Below are 18422 nucleotides of genomic sequence, written 5' to 3'. Positions count from 1 at the left end.
TTTTCTTATGACAGATGATGAGTACAGATCTGAAGGTAAATCATCATAATCATTATCACCATTTATTTATATAGCGCCACTGATTCCGCAGCGCTGTACAGAGAACTAACTCACATCAGTCCCTGCCCCATTGGAGCTTACAGTCTAAATTCCTTAATAGACAGAGAGAGAGAGAGACTAGGGTCAATTTTGATAACAGCCAATTAACCTACCAGTATGTTTTTGGAGTGTGGGAGGAAACCGCAGCACATGGAGGAAACCCACGCAAGCACACAATATACATACAAACTCCACACAGATAAGGCCATGGACGGGAACTCATGACCCCAGCGCTGTGAGGCGAAGTGCTAACCACTAAGCCACCGTGCTGTCCAATCTTGTAAAATGTGTATAGTGTGCACACATGAATCAGCATGTTAATCTGGACTTTTTTCAGTCGTTGGTAAAACCGTTATAGATATCACATCAGGAGAAATGATCTGTAGTGTGTACCCTGCCTAACAAAGATTGTATACTTCACATTTGTTCATACACTGCTTTTGAACTATACTATCGTCGTCCTGCCTTTTTTCTGCAAAATCATCTAGACAGTACCCTGCATAAAATACACATTCATCCATCCTGCATATAGGCCCAGGCTAGCCCAGCCAATTCACATGTAGAATTCTGGCATATATTAATCTCACCTGATATAACTAAGTCATAAGCTTGTCAAATTATTTATTATTTTTTGCCAGTTTTTTTCTTATGCAGAGCCTACATTTTTCACAGCACTTTACAGCGAATATTTAATCATTCACATTGGTGCCTGTCCCAGTGGAGCTTACAGTCTGTTTTCTCTACCACAAGGACACACACAAACTAGGTTAATTTTGTCAAAAGTTAATTAACTTACCATGTATGCCTGTGGGAGGAACCCGGATCAGCCGGGGGAAAATACAATATATAAATAAATACATATATAGATAGATAGATATAGCATTCAGGCCCATTAAATTTCACCAACTCTGATTTTTTTTGTGTCCAGGTTTCGAGAAGTACACAACCATTATATACACAAGCCAAGAACCATTATAAGGATCACAATGACATTGCTGAATAAGTTTTGGAAAAAAAAAAAGAGTATAGGCTATGGAGAAAAACACATATATGTCTTGTGATTAGTATGTTTTTATCTTTTTTATTTTCCGTATACAATATGTCATGATAAAAGCTTGCACTTTTGAGTTGTTTTTTTCTCTGCAATAAAATGGAGATACAGTAGAAATTTGATAGAGAGAGGACAAAAAAACCTATTGGCTGAGGACTGTATCGGCCTGTGGGTGTGGTCATTGGCTGTAGGAAATCAATCTTACCCTTGCGATCCACTTATTTATTGGGCGAACAGAGCAGTTGGATCACCGTATGTGGCAGCTTTCACATGTAATATTTCCTGTAAAAGACTAATCACTGTCTTCCCTTCCAATAGAGGTCAGTCTCAGCAGTGATTTCATAACTGGCTTCTGCCAGGAAACGGAGGACGATCACCAACAAACTGTATCGCTGTTGCGTGAAGTATCCTACAACGCAGCCTTCCTGTTTGCCTACAGCATGAGAAAGGTGACTTAGAGACAGGTTTGACTCTACTCATTAGTAGTCGAGTCAATCGAGTTTCGTATATGAAAAGTAATGAAAATCCTCTTTGTACTTTAGAAAACAAGAGCATTTCACAGACTAAGTGATGATGTACCAGCTGAGGTGAAGAAAAAGAGACTGGAGGAACTCATAGCTGTCTTCAGAGAGGGGGCGGAACAGGTCAATATGAGAGCTGTAGGAAGGACACAGCTGGTCCTAGTAGAAGGAGTAAGTGTCTCATGTCTCTTGCACAAGAAATGTCTTAGCACAGACAGCATGGTTTTAATACACAGTCAATAGCCTGGGTGCTATACTCTATATACTGAAGATATTCTAAATCAAAGACGGGCATGACACAATAGTTATTATTGTAGGATATTTTAGATTAGCATCTTATGGTCCAAAAAGTATAATGGACTGCTAAATTAGAAAGTATACTTTTATCTCATTTATTTATATTTCATTAATGTCATGTTAGTAAAACAATATTCAACTTAGACTAAGATGGTTAGCGTAGAAGTCATTGTATCATTGTAGGTAACATACAAACTTAAATGATACTTTGATTTTCATTGGACAATTTTCTTTTCCAGGCCAGCAGACGCTCCTCAGAAGATCTGTGCGGAAGAAATGATGGAAACACCAAAGTGGTATTCCCTAATTTTCCTGTGACACATGGCCCATCTCCAAACACTATCGTCACAGCCAGACCAGGAGACTACGTATTAGTAAAGGTAAACCATTAAACCCTTTCGCCAGTGAGGCTTTTCTCGCTGCTGTGCTGAACTTATTTTGCCACTTTGGGCTGGTCACATTCCAAAATCATTATCAGTCATTTGTTTATGCATTACCTACACAAATTATACCTTGTTTTTTTCCAGAAGACTTAGAATTGTCTGAAAATACCATTAGTTAGTTTATACCTCCTAACACAGCAAAGACCATCTACCCAAAAAGGCCACAATAGTGTTTTTTTATTGACATTGCAAAAAAGTGAACTAAAAGCAAATATGTGTATTTCTCCCACATCCACTTGGGGGACACCGGGGACATTGGGGTATAGAGTGGGTGAGATAGGCATAGGGCACTTTCGAATGTTGTTAGCTAGCAATAGCTCCACCCCCACTATACCCCATTTTCTGCTTAAGTCTCAGTTTAGATTAAGTGCCTATGCGTGTAGGATGCATGGGGCTGCGAGGCTGTAAATAAAATAAAATTTACCTTCCTAATGAAACATTTTAAATACTTTGACCACTTTTTATCTGAGATTAGGCTTGGTTACAATTTACATACTGAGTAACAATGTTTTTCTAATGTGCGTCCATTATAGATTGAGTAGGATTTTGTTGAACTTTTCAACTGTAAATACATAAAGAAGCCGTAATAATTTTTAATTATTAAATCAAGACAAACATAAAATTGGTCTTCAGAAGAAGAGTCTAACATAATTAATAATGCATAGTACATAAATATAGACTCATTTTCTACTTGCATAGCATAACATTTTAACATTTAGAATAATCGGTTAGGTGTCACAAATTGAAAGGCGACCACTTTATTAGGTACTCTTTTCTAGTACTGAGTGGATTCCCGCCCCCCCCCCCCCCCCACCCCCCCATTTGACCCCAGAACAGCCAGAATTTTTTTGCGGCATAGTTTCAACAGGGTGTTGGAAACATTCTTTAGAGACTCTGGCCCATGTTGACATGATAGCATCACGCAGTTGTAGGCTGCACAGTCATCTTCTATTCCACCACATCCCAACGGTGCTCTATAGGATTGAATCTGGTGACTGCGGGTGGCCGTTGGAGTACACTGATCACATTGTAATGTTTGTGGATCCAGCTTGAGGTGACCTGTGCTTTACGACATGGCAGATTATCCTGCTGGAGGAAGCCATTAGAAGATGGCTAGACTGTGGCCATAAAGGCATGCACATGGTCAGTAACAATACTCAAGTAGGATGTGGCATTTAAACAATGTTTAATTGGTATTAAGGGGCTTGAGGATTTTAGATGGATGGATAAAGGTGTCATATTTTTGTGATACAATATCTGGTCAAAAACAAGTCCTCCTCCAACTCCGTTAGCTTTATTAAACATGAACTGAGCCCTAACAGGAAGGGTGGTATAGAGGGGCAGGAGCTAGGTTCATGTATACACTTTCTTAAAGTGCTCACACGCCTATCTCCTCTTACAATATACCCCAATGTACTCGGTATCCCCCAATTCGATGTAGTAGAAAAACATATTTTGTAGATTTGTAATATCCCCTAGAGCAAAGCCAAGTCCATGATGTATTGGATACAATTTGGGACACCTGTGAATTTGGTTTAAAAGTTGGTCATCCTTCAAAATTGAGTATTTGTGTGAAAAGAACAGTTTTATTTTTATCAATATAATGCATTTGTAATATTTCACAAAATTCTGCAGCACTTTACAGTGCTGAGGTCCAACTAGCAAAGTAAAGAAAATGTGTGACAGGATGGACCTCCTCTGCCACCCTGTCGTGTTGCTGGGTGCCAGCTTGGCCTGCCTTCCCACCGCCCCCTTTCTTTATCCCAATTGCAACGCCTCTAAACGCTATCCTTCACTGGCATCTGGAACAGCTTCCTTCTAGGTAACACTTGCTGTTAGTGCACCCCCTTGCTGGGAACCTGGGCTGGTACCCACTTCCTTCAGATCAGGTTGGCTGTGGATGGTTCCCATTGGCCTCTCACAATCGCCAGAGCTGCAGGGTAGAATGCAGAGCGTTGTTACTAGACTCTGGATCCCTGAACAGCTAAATATCGTTTTACAGTGGTCTAATCGATAGGTCACATGAATTGCAGCAGGTAAGTAGACATCAAAGCAGGGTCCTGAAGCAGTGATAATTATTGTTCAGAATGGGTCCTTACAAGGACCTTTACACACTAGTAAGAAGTACTAGTGATCTCCACAAGTTCAGAGGGCATACAACAGTTGAAATACAAAATACAGCTCTTTTTATACTGTTTCTGTCCCACATGTTGGTAGGGAGTAAACACGCCCCCTGCCCATAGCTGGCACCACAACTGAGATATTTCATTCAGTGTTTAGCATCAGGATGTAATATATTGTATTTAACACAATTTATAATTAACTAATTTTACATCAATCTGCGATTTCCCAAATGACTTGCTGTTTCCTTATTCCCTATTTCTTTAAAACAGGATAATGATCCCCTGCTGTGTTTTCAGGCTAAAAATGTGTTGGTTACTCTCAGATGAAAATACTTAATTAGTATGGGATTTTCTTTCTTCAGAAAAGTTACGGAACAATGTTTCTTCCAAATCTCATAATAATTCTTCTATACATGAACAATATGAAAATAAATACATTTAAACTCCCAGCGCCGGGTCTTAACACTTTCAGAGTTGTGCGCCCGTTACTAAGCGGCGCCACTGCTCCCATACATTAAATATATACATTTAAACTAGTAAACATTCCCTTTAATGGGTTTTTACATCTCCTAGCTCTGGGGTTTAACCCATTTGGCACAGCAGCATAAGTTTTAACCCATTCGGTACTGCAACAGCCATCTTGACCATGTGGGAGGTGAGGGAGACCCGGCCACAACAAGCTAAGGCAAAATGTGAAATATTCAAGAAGTGTGAATGCAATAAAACAAAAAATGAAGCATAAAACATAGTAGGCACAGAAGAAGGATGCAGAGGTGGGAGTGGGCAAAACAGTAGGAAAGAGGCCATGTTCATAAGAGCTTACAATCAAATACAATTGTTAGGGAAGCCACAAAGAGGCCTGCAGCAACTCTTTCATGGCAGAGGTGGGAAAATGTTTATTTGAGATAACAACAGCCAGGGCACATAACAAACCTGTGCTTTATGGGAGAGTGGCAAAAGGAAAACTAAATATACTCACAGCTGTAATTGCAGATAAAGGCATTTCTACCAAGTATTAAAACAAAATGGGGTGATTACTTTTGTAATCAATAATTATATGTTTTTTTATACGTAAGAAGAGTTGCTTTGTTTTGTAATTCAAATTTGTTAAAAAAATCTCATTCATTTAATTTGGGGAACACTTCTTACCACCATGGAGTATAGAGGGCACTGCTACACTACAGACTTGTCTGACCTGCTGCTCCCCCTCTATGCCATCTGTAGGGAGAACCATGAGTTTTATTTTAACTAACAAAGCCACAAGGAGTAGGGCACTTTTAGTTAGGTTCCGTTATTTTATACATTAGATAAGCTCTTGTGGAACACTGCTATATGGAAGCAACACAGGCACCATCGGCGCTTCCTTGCTGTGGCACCACTTTCCAAGGGTCCTGGCTGCCGGAGAATGTTCACCTGGTCGGCTGCACAGATCAGCGACCAGAGACCCAGGATCTGCCCCAATGCAGCATTGGACCACATCCGGGAGCCTCATCAAGCACAAGCCCCAGTCTCTTCCAGAATGGCTGAGATAGAGCTGGTTGTGGTCTCCACCCAGCTTCTGACAACATGGTGCCTCTGCAGAAGAGAAGAGGAACAACAATCAAACAGACTTGGATCATCAGTTAGCCAGGGGATGGTCTGCTGATGCTGAGCAGGGTAAGCCCCACACCAGAGACATTTGTGGCATGGAAGACAGCCATGATGGGGCTGGAGATAGGGAAGGAGGTGCTTTCTTCTACCAGTAATAGTACCTCCCCCTTTAGCAGGATTATGTACAGCAGAGCCCACCTGACAGTACTGACTTTGTTTAAATTGTTCCAATTGTGATTGAGTACTGACTTTGTTTAGTATTGGGTCGCTGTACTCATATTTAAAGTAACACACTATTGTGCTATATATTGATACATAGCCTGCTAGATCACTCTCTGTGTTGTAGACTGTGTTCTATGGTTTCTTCCTCTTTATTCTACGTGTTTTCTTTTGTCTTAATGTCAAAAAGAGGGATTACTTAATGATCCAAGGCTACTGAGGAAAGATCAGTATTGTACTTCACCTGTTTCAAATGTCAGACAAAGTTACACAGTGAACATTCAGAATCAGATGCTCAATGCACGACTTGTGAGTTTGAGGACCAAGGTACGTGTAGGACTGCGGGAGATGTAACAGATTGTGAATCCAGCCTGAGCCAAGGCGCTAGCTCAGTCTTTTGCAAAATGATAAAGGATGCAATGCATCCTGTTTAGGTTGGTGAATTTATTCCTACTCTTCCCTTAGGGATTCCTTTTGTTGATAATCCTTCTCAGGAAGCGATGTCTCAACGAGCCCCAGACCCCACAGTATCAATCCAGAAATCTCCTTGGATCCGTAACCTTGAAAGGTCAGTATAGGGTCTAGTTAAATGTCTTTCTTCCTGAAGAGGCTGTTGGAGACTTCATTATCCAACATGCCTCGTAAGTATCAGTCTCACCCCAGGTCCATATTTTAGTAGATTCCGAATCTAAAAGCTCCTCCCCCTAGAAAGAAGATGAGGTCCAAGGGGATCCAGACTACAAGGACCTGACTGGATGGGAGAACGAATCCTCCAGTAGACCCCCTGTCTGAGAATTTGATTTTATCAGTCAGATAGACCCTTGATATTCAATGTAACTGGTTCTTCCTGACTATTCCATATTCAAAAGGTAAAAGAAGCAATCAGTTTCTCCCCACAAGTATCCAAACTTTTCTGTGAGGCTTGACAGAAACCAGATAGGAGGTTTCAAGTTCTGAGAAGGTTCCTGCTCAACTGCTCCTTCTCTGAAGCAGAAACAGAGAAATGGGAGATTTTGATAAGAGTGGATGACCCCATTGCCCATCTGGTTAAATCCACTACCATTTCTATTCCGAGTGCTGCTTTCTTAATAGACAGGCAGGCTTGGATGTCCTGGTTACAAGCCCTCTGAAAAATAATCTGCATAACTGGCCCCCTCCCCACCTAAAGAGCTCTATGGTGGGGGCCTGTCTCCTGCTTGTTCAGGACCACTGGATCTGTTCTACTTCAGACACGTGGGTGGGGGGCATAGTGGAAAGAGGTTACATTCTGGACCTCTTAGGGCTGTATCCCAAGTGTTTATTTTCCACTCCCATTCCAAGAGACAAAGCAAGGAGTCTGGCCCTGCAAGGGGCCATTCAGTCCCTGTTGTTGTCAGGGATTATTGTTCCAGTCCTGAAGCAGCTGGAGGTTTAGGGTTACTACTCAAGCCTATTTCTCCTGCATAAACGGGACTTGTCTTTCCGGCCCATCTTGAACCTGAAGGCCCTAAACTAACACTTGTGGGTGGACTAATTCAGTCCGTAAGTATAATGATCAACACTATGGAACGAGACATATTTCTCTCTTCCATGGGCATAAAGTGTCTCTCAACAGCCTTCACAGGTTTGGAGTGGATAGATTCCATTACCAATTCATAACACTATTCTACATTACAAACAATATCTACCAAAGTTATAAACCTTCAAAAGTCCAGTCTTGTCCCAGCCCAGTGCATGATTTTTTTGGGTCTTCTCTTTGACACTAGTTGTCAGAGAGTGTTTTTACCAGGGGGGAGAAGCTTCTGTCCGTCAGGCAAGCCTTCATCCTCCATTGCATGAAGCTGATGGGGAGAATGGTATCTTGATTCGAAACAGTGCAGTTTGCATATTTCCACTCCCAGAATGAGATTATAGCCAGGTGGTCAAGGTCCAATCCTTAATCCCCAGCACAGTTTTTTAAACTGTTGCTGCTGACCCTTCAGTTCCTACTGTACCTCCGTGTTCAGGGGCTTTGGTCCTGAGAAGAAGCAAAGCTACCAGTGAATGCACTCGATCTAAGAGTGGTTCTAAATGCTCTGTTGCAGGCTCAGACCCTCTTGAGGAATAGACCCATTCGATTCCAGTTGGACAACCTAACGGCTGAGGCATATATAAGCCACCAAAAGGGTAACAGAAGTTCTCTAGCGATGAAAGAGCCAGCCAAGATCATGCAATGAGCGGAGCGTCATACCCCAACGATCTTGGCGGTCATTCATCCCAAGTAATGGTTCCTCCGGGTGGTGTTCAAATAAATTGTGGAGAGATGGGGTCAGCTGGAGGTCAACATTATAGCCTCTCAGCTGAACCACAAGGTAGCTTGGTACTGTGCAACGTTCAGGGATCTGCAAGCATTTCTAGTAGATGCCATGATTGTGCCTTGGCAGTATTAGCTAGTGTACTTTTTCCCTCCGATTCCCATGCTACCTTAGGTACTGAAAAAGACCAAATGAGAGGGAAATGCCAGTAATTCTTGTGGCACCAGACTGGCCGAGAAGACCACGGTACACTGATCTTCGAAGCATGACGGCAGAGCCACTGTGGAGACTACTACTCAGAGAAGATCTTCAATACCAGGGCCCATTTTTCCACCAGGACTTAGAACTGATTTGATGGCAAGGCAGCTGAATCCATGATTCTGCATGAAGAGGGTCTTTCTGAGGCCATGATCAAGGGCAGGATACTGGCTTCTAAAAATTACCACAGAGTGTGGGAATGTTAAATTGGCTGGTGTGAAAGAAAAGGTGTTCCCACATCTTCCTTTTGAATGGCTCGCTTCTTGTCCTTCATATAGGATGTGCTAGAGAGCGGGTTGAGGTTAGGTTCACTCGAAGTCCAGGTGTCAGCATTATCCATCTTCTTCCAGAGTAAACTGGCTACTATGCCTGAGGCCCAGACCTTTCTTCAGGGGGTTCTTCATGTGCATCCACCCTTTGTTCTGTAACCAACACTGTGGTATCTGAACTTTGTTCTTTCAACGCTATAGAAGCCGCATTTAGAGCTACTGGAATCAGTTGACCTCATGTTTCTTACCTTGGAAAGTGTCCTTCTTGCTGGCGAGATGAGTATCTGAACTGGCTGCTCTGTCTTGAAGGTCACCATTTCTTGTCTTTCACAACGACAGAGCTGTTTTGCGCACCAAGGCTTCTTTCCAGCCCAAGGTGGTGTAAAAATTTCATCTCAACCAAGAGATTGTTATTCCTGCGCTGGACCAGTACTAGGCTTCCCGACGGTAGGACTCGCTCCACCTATTGGATCTTGTTAAGGCCTTGAGGATCTATGTGGACCGTTTTACCTCCTTGTGTAGAACAGATGCACACAAGAGAGTAGGTCCGGCAATGAAATAGACAGTTGTCAAGGCTACCATCCTTCAAGCTTATATCTCACAGGGAACCCCAGTTCCCGAAGACATTATAGCTTACTCTACAATTGTGATATGGAACCTCGGATGAACAATTGTGTCGTGCAGCACCCTGGTTCTCCATATACACTTTCACCAGATTATACAGGTTCTATGTCTTGTTTCAAAAGACGCCAGATTTAGCCAAATTTTTTTACATGCAGCAGCAGTTTCTGATGTGATGAAACGAGTGTGACAAAACTAACCATTCTGTTTCTCGTTTCTCACATAATGTGGATTATAGCAAGTACTATTTATAGCCCTTGCTTTTGTTCCCCAGCTCACCAGGCTACAACGGCATTGTCTAATTACATGTGGCTAAGGGGACATTGTAGCTCAGTTTAAATATGTATATTGTGTATTGTATATTGATGACGTGCAGTAAGGTTATTCATTGTCTTTAAAGTGAAGCCAGGGGAATTATGGGTAGGGATCAGGTTGCAAGATACTGAAGTGGGAAAACTAATTAGTGTCCATTGTTCTCACCAGGTTAGTCCAGACAGGCCATCTAACAGGGGAGGTTCTGTGGAAGGATAGCTCATCTTCACTCCCCTCTCCAACCCCCCTTAGTCCAGCAATGACAAATGGTTAAGAAGAATAGACCGAAAACTATACCTGAGATATAAGGAGCCACTCCAGTGGGGAGGGGATGTTCATTCTGGGATTTCATTCATAAAAGGTGCAAGATCTGGGTTTTGAGTTGTCGTTCTCTGCTAGAGTCTATATATGCAGCTGAGAGAGATCCATGGGTCGTCAAGTCTGGACAGACAGGTGACTATAACTCCTTAAACTATTGGGGTAAGGGACAGATGATGTGGTAAACCTGCCTGGCATTTATTTACTGTGTGTACATAATATTTTAGTGTTGTTTGTATGACAATAAATGTACTGTTGTTCTTTTGTAACTGCATTTGCCTGAGTGACTATACGAATCCTAGAAGGTACTGGGTAGACTTCCCTGGCATAGGAAGGCACCCGTGGGTGGCCAGCCAGCGTCTTCACAATCACAATCATACTTTATTTATATGACGCCACAGAATCCGCAGCGCTACACAGCAAAATATAAACAGAATTTCAAGATTTTAATTGACTTTTAAATGAAAGAGGTTGTTGAATAAGTCCAGTAACCTTCAAATGTGAGCAAATTGTTTTAATGTGCAGTGTAAATTTAAAAGAACTTGAACTTTTGAACAATCCCTCCTTGTTAGGCCCAACCTACTGCTGGGGCTGTTATGCTTGAGCATATTTTGTTGGTTCCAGCAGTGGTGCACTCTCCCAGCTGTGAGTACTGTGGGACCCGTTGGTTCATTCCTGTAACTGGAGGGGTAGGAGTACAACCACTAAAGTGGTACATGGGGGAGATGTGCCTAATTAGCATGGGTAGTAGCACTGTGTATAATACATTTATGTGTAAGGGTACGTAGTCCATCATGAGGACTTGGTCTCTTCTCTGTGTAGACCATGATCATTAGCCCTCTTGTCAGCTCCCTGTTATCTCTAAATTTGCTGTGTACACTTTAATATCAAGTGCTTCTCCCGGTCTCCCATTGTTGATTTGGACAAGAAAGCAGAGAGGAATTATATCAAAGTCTCTTGGCATTGTAGGAAGGACATTGATGACCAGTCCTGAGAGGGTAGTATATGGGTTTGATGCCAAAGTGAACAATACCTGCTGCTTTAACCTCAAAATTTTAATCCACGGAATTGAATTCCACAGACTCCACTTGAGGTGCACAGGATAGAGAAAGCCAAGTATCCCAGCTTATGGGACATCCTCAGAACTTATCTCCACAATGGGATTTCCCATTGATACAAAGTGCCAGGTTATCCAACTATTTCCCTGTTGTGTTAGAGATTTTCCTGAACGGTCTCACTCTCCGGTTAAACAAGTGAGACTGTGAATGGAGATACTTTAAATAACGAAGTTCGAATATATTGGCAGCCGTGTGGACATTCAAGTCTTATACATACTGGATACAGATTGTTTATCCACCTATATTAAGTCACTAACCACTTCCCTCCTCAGGAAATTATAGAAAGGTGCACAGAACTCAGTTTAAAGAGTGTACATTGCCATGTAAGACTAATTGTTGTTAGGATGTCTTCTTTTAATCTGCCTCCAAACTTTTCCCTCCAGGTGCTATCTTCTTAAATGAAGAATCAGAATGCATCACTACGGTGTTCTTGTTTAGAATTTTGATTCTTCATTTATATTCTTAAACTGGTGACATCTACCCCTACAAATTATATATTTTAAACACGTGGATTGATTGCAGATTTTAAAAACTTACATCTGTCATTGGATTAAAAAATGGTATGCCTACTGGTTGGCGGATCTGTCACACTGTTATTTCATAGCTAAAATACTATAACTTTACAGACTAAATTAAAAGATTACTTTTGTTTTTGTGTTTTAGATAACCTCATCTAGCTCACAGAGCTTGAGGGGAAGACTTCTTGGCCCGGCTAACCTTCAATCATCACCTGCATATTCCTCACTTTAGGAGATCTCCATCTTGTAGGACACAATTGGAGTTGATGTCATTTTGTCTTTTTAGCATAAATTGTTTAGCAAGATTATTGTACATAGAGGTGTTATATAAAGCATACATTAAACCAACTAATCTTTATTAGATTGACAATGTTTTGATTATCCCTATCATTTCTTCATTGCTTGGGATTTTGTTGTTTGCTTTTTTTTGTTTCACAATTTTCTTGTGATGTATTGATTTATTTCAGAGATCAAAGGGAAACTAGCTAGTAACAATAAATTAAAATTTTATATAATGTCCTATAAGGAATATTCCTAAAGTATAATTCCTTATCTTTAATTATCTCTCTTTCATGGATTTGGAGTCATTAAGGCACGTATCTGCATGGTGTAGTAAAACTCCACACAAACAGGTTCTGCTTACACTTGTAGTCTGCAAGAAACGAATCTCAAGATAGATTCCACCTCTTTCTGCTCTACAGCTACTGATACAACTGAAATCAAGCGCACTGATGCTGACTTGGAATGAAGCTGACTTGAACGCCCTTACTGTACATTGCCTACTTTAATCCGCCCATTTCCCACCCCGTTCACTCCCCTAAAACGTAGGCTGTAGCAAGCCCTTTTTTGAACCTCAAACCTGCCGGTTCTGCGCATGCGAAGAACGAATTTTTGTCAAGGATACATTCAAAACAGGCAGATATGTGCCTTAATGACTCAGGACCTGTGTGTATACATGACCACTTTTTCTATACAAGAGCCACGCCCAGCGGATTGGGTACGAATTAATGGTCCTTATAACATTGAGTTCCACAACAAAAAATGACCGAAGGTGCGAAGGGCGACATTAAATAAATACAGACTGACCTGAATAATGACAGCATAACTAGCTGATGGTGTTCTGAAAAATCACGAACAGAAGTAATGACGGCACACCGTTTTTACGTCATTTAAAATGGCGATGGCCATATTAGTATTTTTAAAGTGGCAATGCCAGCTTCCAATCCCAAACCCTAACCTTAACGCTAACCCAATCCCTAACCCTAACACTTACCTTAGATGACAACCGGCATTGCCGTTTTAAAAGTGCTGATATATTGGTCGTCGTTTTAATTGATGTAAAAATGCTGTGCCTTCATTACTTCTGTTCGTAATTTTTCAGATCAGTCTGCATTTATTTAATGTCGCCCTTCTCACCTTCGGTTATCTTTTGTCGTGGAAGTCAGTTGTCTGTTATAAGGACCGTTAATGTGACTACCACTGCGCCCAGCAGTCATTCTCACCATCTAATATTTCTTGCTTTATTCACTTAATGAGTGTGCAGTTAGCCCTCTAACATATATTCAACACTGTCACCTTTATAATAGGGATGTATCGAATCCAGGATTCAGTTCTGCATTTGGATAGCCAATAAGGATGTTTAACAATTTTTGGTCCCAGACAAATCCTTGAAATTTGGCCAGACGAATCTTTACAATGTTTTCCATCTTAGTTTTATAGTGTAACTTAAAGTTACCATTTAGTTAGGTATTTGGCACAATCTTTTGTGAATGTATTCAGTGTTTGGCTGAATATTACAGTGTGGATTTAATGCATCACCAATAATTAGTAAATACAGAAAAACAGGAGTAAGATTAGAGATGCTCAGGCTCGGTTTCCCGAGAACCAAACATACCCGAACTTAGCAGATCCGAGTACCGAGTCGATCCGGCTCAGTACTTTTGCTAATTGAAAATGAGGCAAAACGTCATCGTTACGTCATCTGATCTCGCAAGTTTTTGATTCTAATAAGTACCGCCCTCCATGGCGATCCAGCGTCATTTCACAGAGGGACACAGAAGAGGTAGCACAGTCCGTAGAGCAGTTGGGCAGCAACATAGGTAGAATAGAATGTTGATGGGGTAGTAGTGTTCTTCAAAGTCTACAGTGATATTCAGGAGACCTCCATTGCTAATTGTCATTGCTGAAATAGAATTAATAGGGCAGGCTTGGTCTCATAAATCTGCAGTCCCATAATGTACAGTGTTATATAGGTAACACACAAAGAGGAGAGCTCCATTGCTAATTGTCATTCCTGAAATAGAATTAATAGGGCAGGCTTAGTCTTCTAAATCTGCAGTCTCATAATGTACAGTGTTATATAGGTAACACACAAAGAGGAGAGCTCTATTGCTAATAGTCATTGCTGAAATACAAATACTAGGGCTGGCAGGCTTTTCTTCTGAATTTGCAGTCAAAGTGTACGGTGTTATCAAAATGGATTCACAGCAGTACACAGAAGAGCAGGAGCACCAAGCAGCTGCTGCCATCAGTCATGATGATAGTAATCTGTCTACATCATCTGGTAAAGCCTAAGTAAAAGTGCATAGTGTTTTTAAGTCAGGGAAACAAAAATGTAAAATAACACATTTTACCTTGATAGGTCAAGAAAAAAAAGACCTGTAATCCAGGCAAAGTTATCTGCAGAAAAAAAAAATTGGCAACATGCCATTCTACACACGCAGTGGCATAGAAAGAATGAGGCCTTCACCTTTCTCTATTAGTGCGAGTTTTGCAACTGTCACTGAGGCATCTTCTTGTAAGGTCAGTCGTGAACAAGCAAGACTCCAAAAGTGTCCAAATACTTTTAAGTGTAATAGCAGAGCTAGAAGAAAACAGTAAGGCATTAGAGGAAAATGTATGTGTTAGGAACCCCTCCAGCCGGCACAACACAACCCGGAGTCTACTCTGCCAGTCAGGTGTTCACTGGAGCCCCTGATGGTGGGGACAGACTGGGCTGCGGACTGACAGAGGGTCGTGAAGTGTGTACCGGCTGGGGAGAACCCAGGCAAGCGGAGTGGAATCCAAGCAGAGGTCAGGGGCCGGCAGCAGACAACAGTACCAATATACAAGCTGGGGTCAAGGGTCACGAGCAGACAGGGAGGTCGGTATTCAAGCCAGAGGTCAGGGTCACGAGATTCACAAGCAAAATCCAAGCCAAGGGTCATACACGGAGAATCAGTAGAAGTTCAATAAACAGGAACAAAGCAGGTCAGCAGACTGGGTAGCAGAAGCTATAACCGGCAGTGAGGCTGCAGACCTCACTGCCTTAAATACACAGGCAGACCAATTGGCTTGAGTGCACATTTGCAGGCTAATTGCCTGATATACCGTTAGACAAATCAGAGCTTGTCCCTGGACCTACACTCAGGTGTAGGCTAATAAATAATATGCCCTGTTTAATCAGCCCACAGGCTGTGAAATACAAGTGAGCATGCGCCCGGCTACACAGCCAGCCGGAGCGCATAAAGATTACTTTCAGCGTCCGACCGTTGCCCTGGCAACGGCGGGGTCCTGGCCGGAAGTGACGTCCCAGTCGTCATAGCGACGGCAGGGACGCAGGTGAGTGAGTCGCGGTGGCTGGGCACCGCCGTGGCTCGTAACAGTACCCCCCCTTGAGGAGGGGTCGAGGGACCCTGACATCCAGGTTTTCTTGGGAACTTCTTAAAGAACTCTTTCAACTGTTTGGGGGCATGGAGTTGTCTACGCGAAACCCAAGACCGTTCTTCTAACCCGCGGTTCCGCCACTGCACCAGGAAGTGCACCTGTCCTTGCACTCTTTTGGAATCCAGGATCCTTTGAACCACATATCTTGGTGGTTTGCTTGAATCCCCCCTAAGCACACTTGACGACTGGGTTTGGCTAGGATACAGTACTGGTTTCAACAGCGAACAATGAAATGTGTTAGGGATTCTTAAGGAGCTCGGAATTTTTAGCCTAAAGGCAACAGAATTAACCTGCTTAACGATAGAAAATGGCCCGATGAACTTAGGGCCCAACTTCTTACAAGGCTGTCTAAGCCTGATATTTTTTGTAGACAACCAAACTTTCTGGCCCACCTTGAGGGAGCAGATGGTACGATGGCGGTCCGAATTTTTTTATGCCACAAATGAGGCTTGTCTTAATGATGATTGGACCTTCTTCCAGACAACTCTGAGATCCCTGGCAGTGGAGCGGATCTCCTGGGTACCAACGGACTTGAGTGAATATAAAGAGTTGGACCTGGGGTGAAAACCATAATTGCAAAAAAACTGAGAGGTTTTGGTGGATGAGTGACAGGAATTATTGTAGGCAAATTCCGCCCAGGGTAACAAGGAGGACCAGTTGTCATGAAATTCTGATGTGTAGCAACGTAAAAACTTCTCAGTTTGCCCATTTAATTGAGGGTGATATGCGGATGACAAACTAACCTTGATTCTGAGAAGGGTACAGAAGGATCTCCAAAACAGGGCTATGAACTGAGACCCCCGATCAGAAACGATGTCAGTAGGAAGTCCATGGAGCCGGAAAATGTGCTGAATAAATAAGATGGCCAAATCTCGAGCAGAAGGGAGTCTGGTTAATGGAATGAAATGAGACATCTTACTAAACCGGTCTACCACGACCCAGATTGTATTGTGTCCTGTAGAGATAGGCAGATCCACTATAAAGTCCATGGACAAATGCGTTTTGCAGGAATGGCCAAAGGAACCAACTGGCCTACCGGACGAGTCCTGGGAATTTTGTTTCTGGCACAAACTTCACAAGACCGGACGTGATCCTTGATGTCAGCAGATAAAGATGGCCACCATACCGTACGTGAAAGAATTTCCAACGTTTTGAAGACTCCAGGATGTCCAGCAGTCTGATTATTATTGTGTGCTCCCGCAAGGACTGCCTTCCTAAGATGTACTGGGACAAACAAGCATCCTACTGGAGTATTATCAGGAGCCAATTTCTGAAATCTTTGTAGGGTGCAACTTAGGTCTTGGGTTAACCCAGCATGAATCACGGACATGGGAACAATAGGCTCTGGGCTAGGGACCGGAGTATGATGTGCCAGGAAACTTCTGGACAGGGCGTCTGCCCGAACATTTTTAGAACCTGTACGATGGGTGATTATAAAGTTAAAACGGGTGAAGAACAGTGACCAACGGGCCTGTCGAGGGTTCAGTAGCTTGGCCGACTGTATATACTGTAGATTTTTATAATCCGTTATAACGGAGACCTGATGTGCAGCGCCTTCCAACCAATGTCGCCATTTCTCAAAGGCCCTTTTAATTGCTAACAGTTCTCGATTTCCAACATCATAGTTGGTTTCCGCTGAAGAGAACTGACGGGAAAAATAGGCACATGGATGTAGACGGTGAGTATGGGGATCTTTTTGTGACAAGATGGCCCCGGCACCGACGTCAGAGGCATCAACTTCAAGGATAAACGGTACTTTAGGATTCGGATGTCTAAGGACCTAAACAGACACGAAGGCTTTCTTCAGGGTTTCAAATGCCATTATTGTTTGTGGAGACCAATTAGCTGGGTCGCTTCCCTTGCGGGTCAAGGTAACGATAGGAGCCACGATATCAGCAAAGCCGCCAATAAATCTCCTGTAATAATTGGCAAATCCCAGGAATCTCTGAACCGCCTTGAGGTTATTCGGCTGTACCCAATCCAGAATTGCTTGGACCTTGGTTGGGTCCATGGAGAAACCTTCTGAGGAGATTATATAACCTATGAAAGGATACCTTCTGGACCTCGAACTCGCATTTCTTGAGTTTAGCGTAGAGATGGTGTTCTCGCAATTTCTGTAGGACTTGTCTGACGTGACCCTGATGTACAGATAACGATTCAGAATATATGAGGATGTCGTCCAAGTAAACAACAACGAAGTGTCCCAGAAACTCACGTAACACCTCATTAATCAAATCCTGGAATACTGCAGGGGCATTACTAAGGCCAAATGGCTTGACCAGATATTCGTAGTGGCCCGAGAGCGTGTTGAATGCCGTCTTCCACTCATCACCAGCTCTAATACGTATGAGGTTATAGGCACCACGAAGATCGATTTTTGTGAAGATAGTTGCCCCTCTTAATTGGTCAAAAAGTACGGATATAAGAGGAAGGGGATAAGTATTTTTAACCGTAATAAGATTCAGCCCTCGGTAATCGATACAGGGTCTGAGTCCCCCGTCCTTCTTGGATACAAAGAAGCACCCTGCTCCTACTGGGGACTTGGATGGCCTGATGAAGCCTTTCTCCAAGTTTTCGTCAATATATTCTTGCATGGATTGGGTCTCTGGACCAGAGAGAGAGTACAAGCGTCCCTTGGGTAATTTTTAACCCGGAATGAGGTCAATGGCACAGTCAAAATCCTGGTG

At 42.5% G+C, this 18422-nt stretch overlaps 1 protein-coding gene across 2 annotated transcripts in view; it reads left to right on the top strand.

Annotated features, from left to right (window-relative positions):
* Positions 1-12391, top strand: part of CDK5RAP1 (CDK5RAP1 mitochondrial tRNA methylthiotransferase) — a 37998-nt gene extending 25607 nt beyond the window's left edge. For both annotated transcript variants that reach the window (XM_075177660.1, XM_075177661.1), the window contains exons 11-14: positions 1469-1599; positions 1693-1842; positions 2208-2348; positions 12176-12391. In XM_075177660.1, coding sequence (XP_075033761.1) covers positions 1469-1599; positions 1693-1842; positions 2208-2348; positions 12176-12262 — 509 coding nt within the window. In that variant the 3' untranslated portion in view covers positions 12263-12391. The remainder of the gene's footprint in view (positions 1-1468; positions 1600-1692; positions 1843-2207; positions 2349-12175) is intronic.
* Positions 12392-18422: the final 6031 nt, after the last annotated feature.

The sequence above is a fragment of the Mixophyes fleayi genome, chromosome 6 (genome assembly GCF_038048845.1).
Source record: "Mixophyes fleayi isolate aMixFle1 chromosome 6, aMixFle1.hap1, whole genome shotgun sequence".
NCBI lineage: Eukaryota > Metazoa > Chordata > Amphibia > Anura > Limnodynastidae > Mixophyes > Mixophyes fleayi.
Note: the sequence above shows the minus strand (reverse complement) of the source record. Positions and strands in the feature narration are given on the sequence as shown.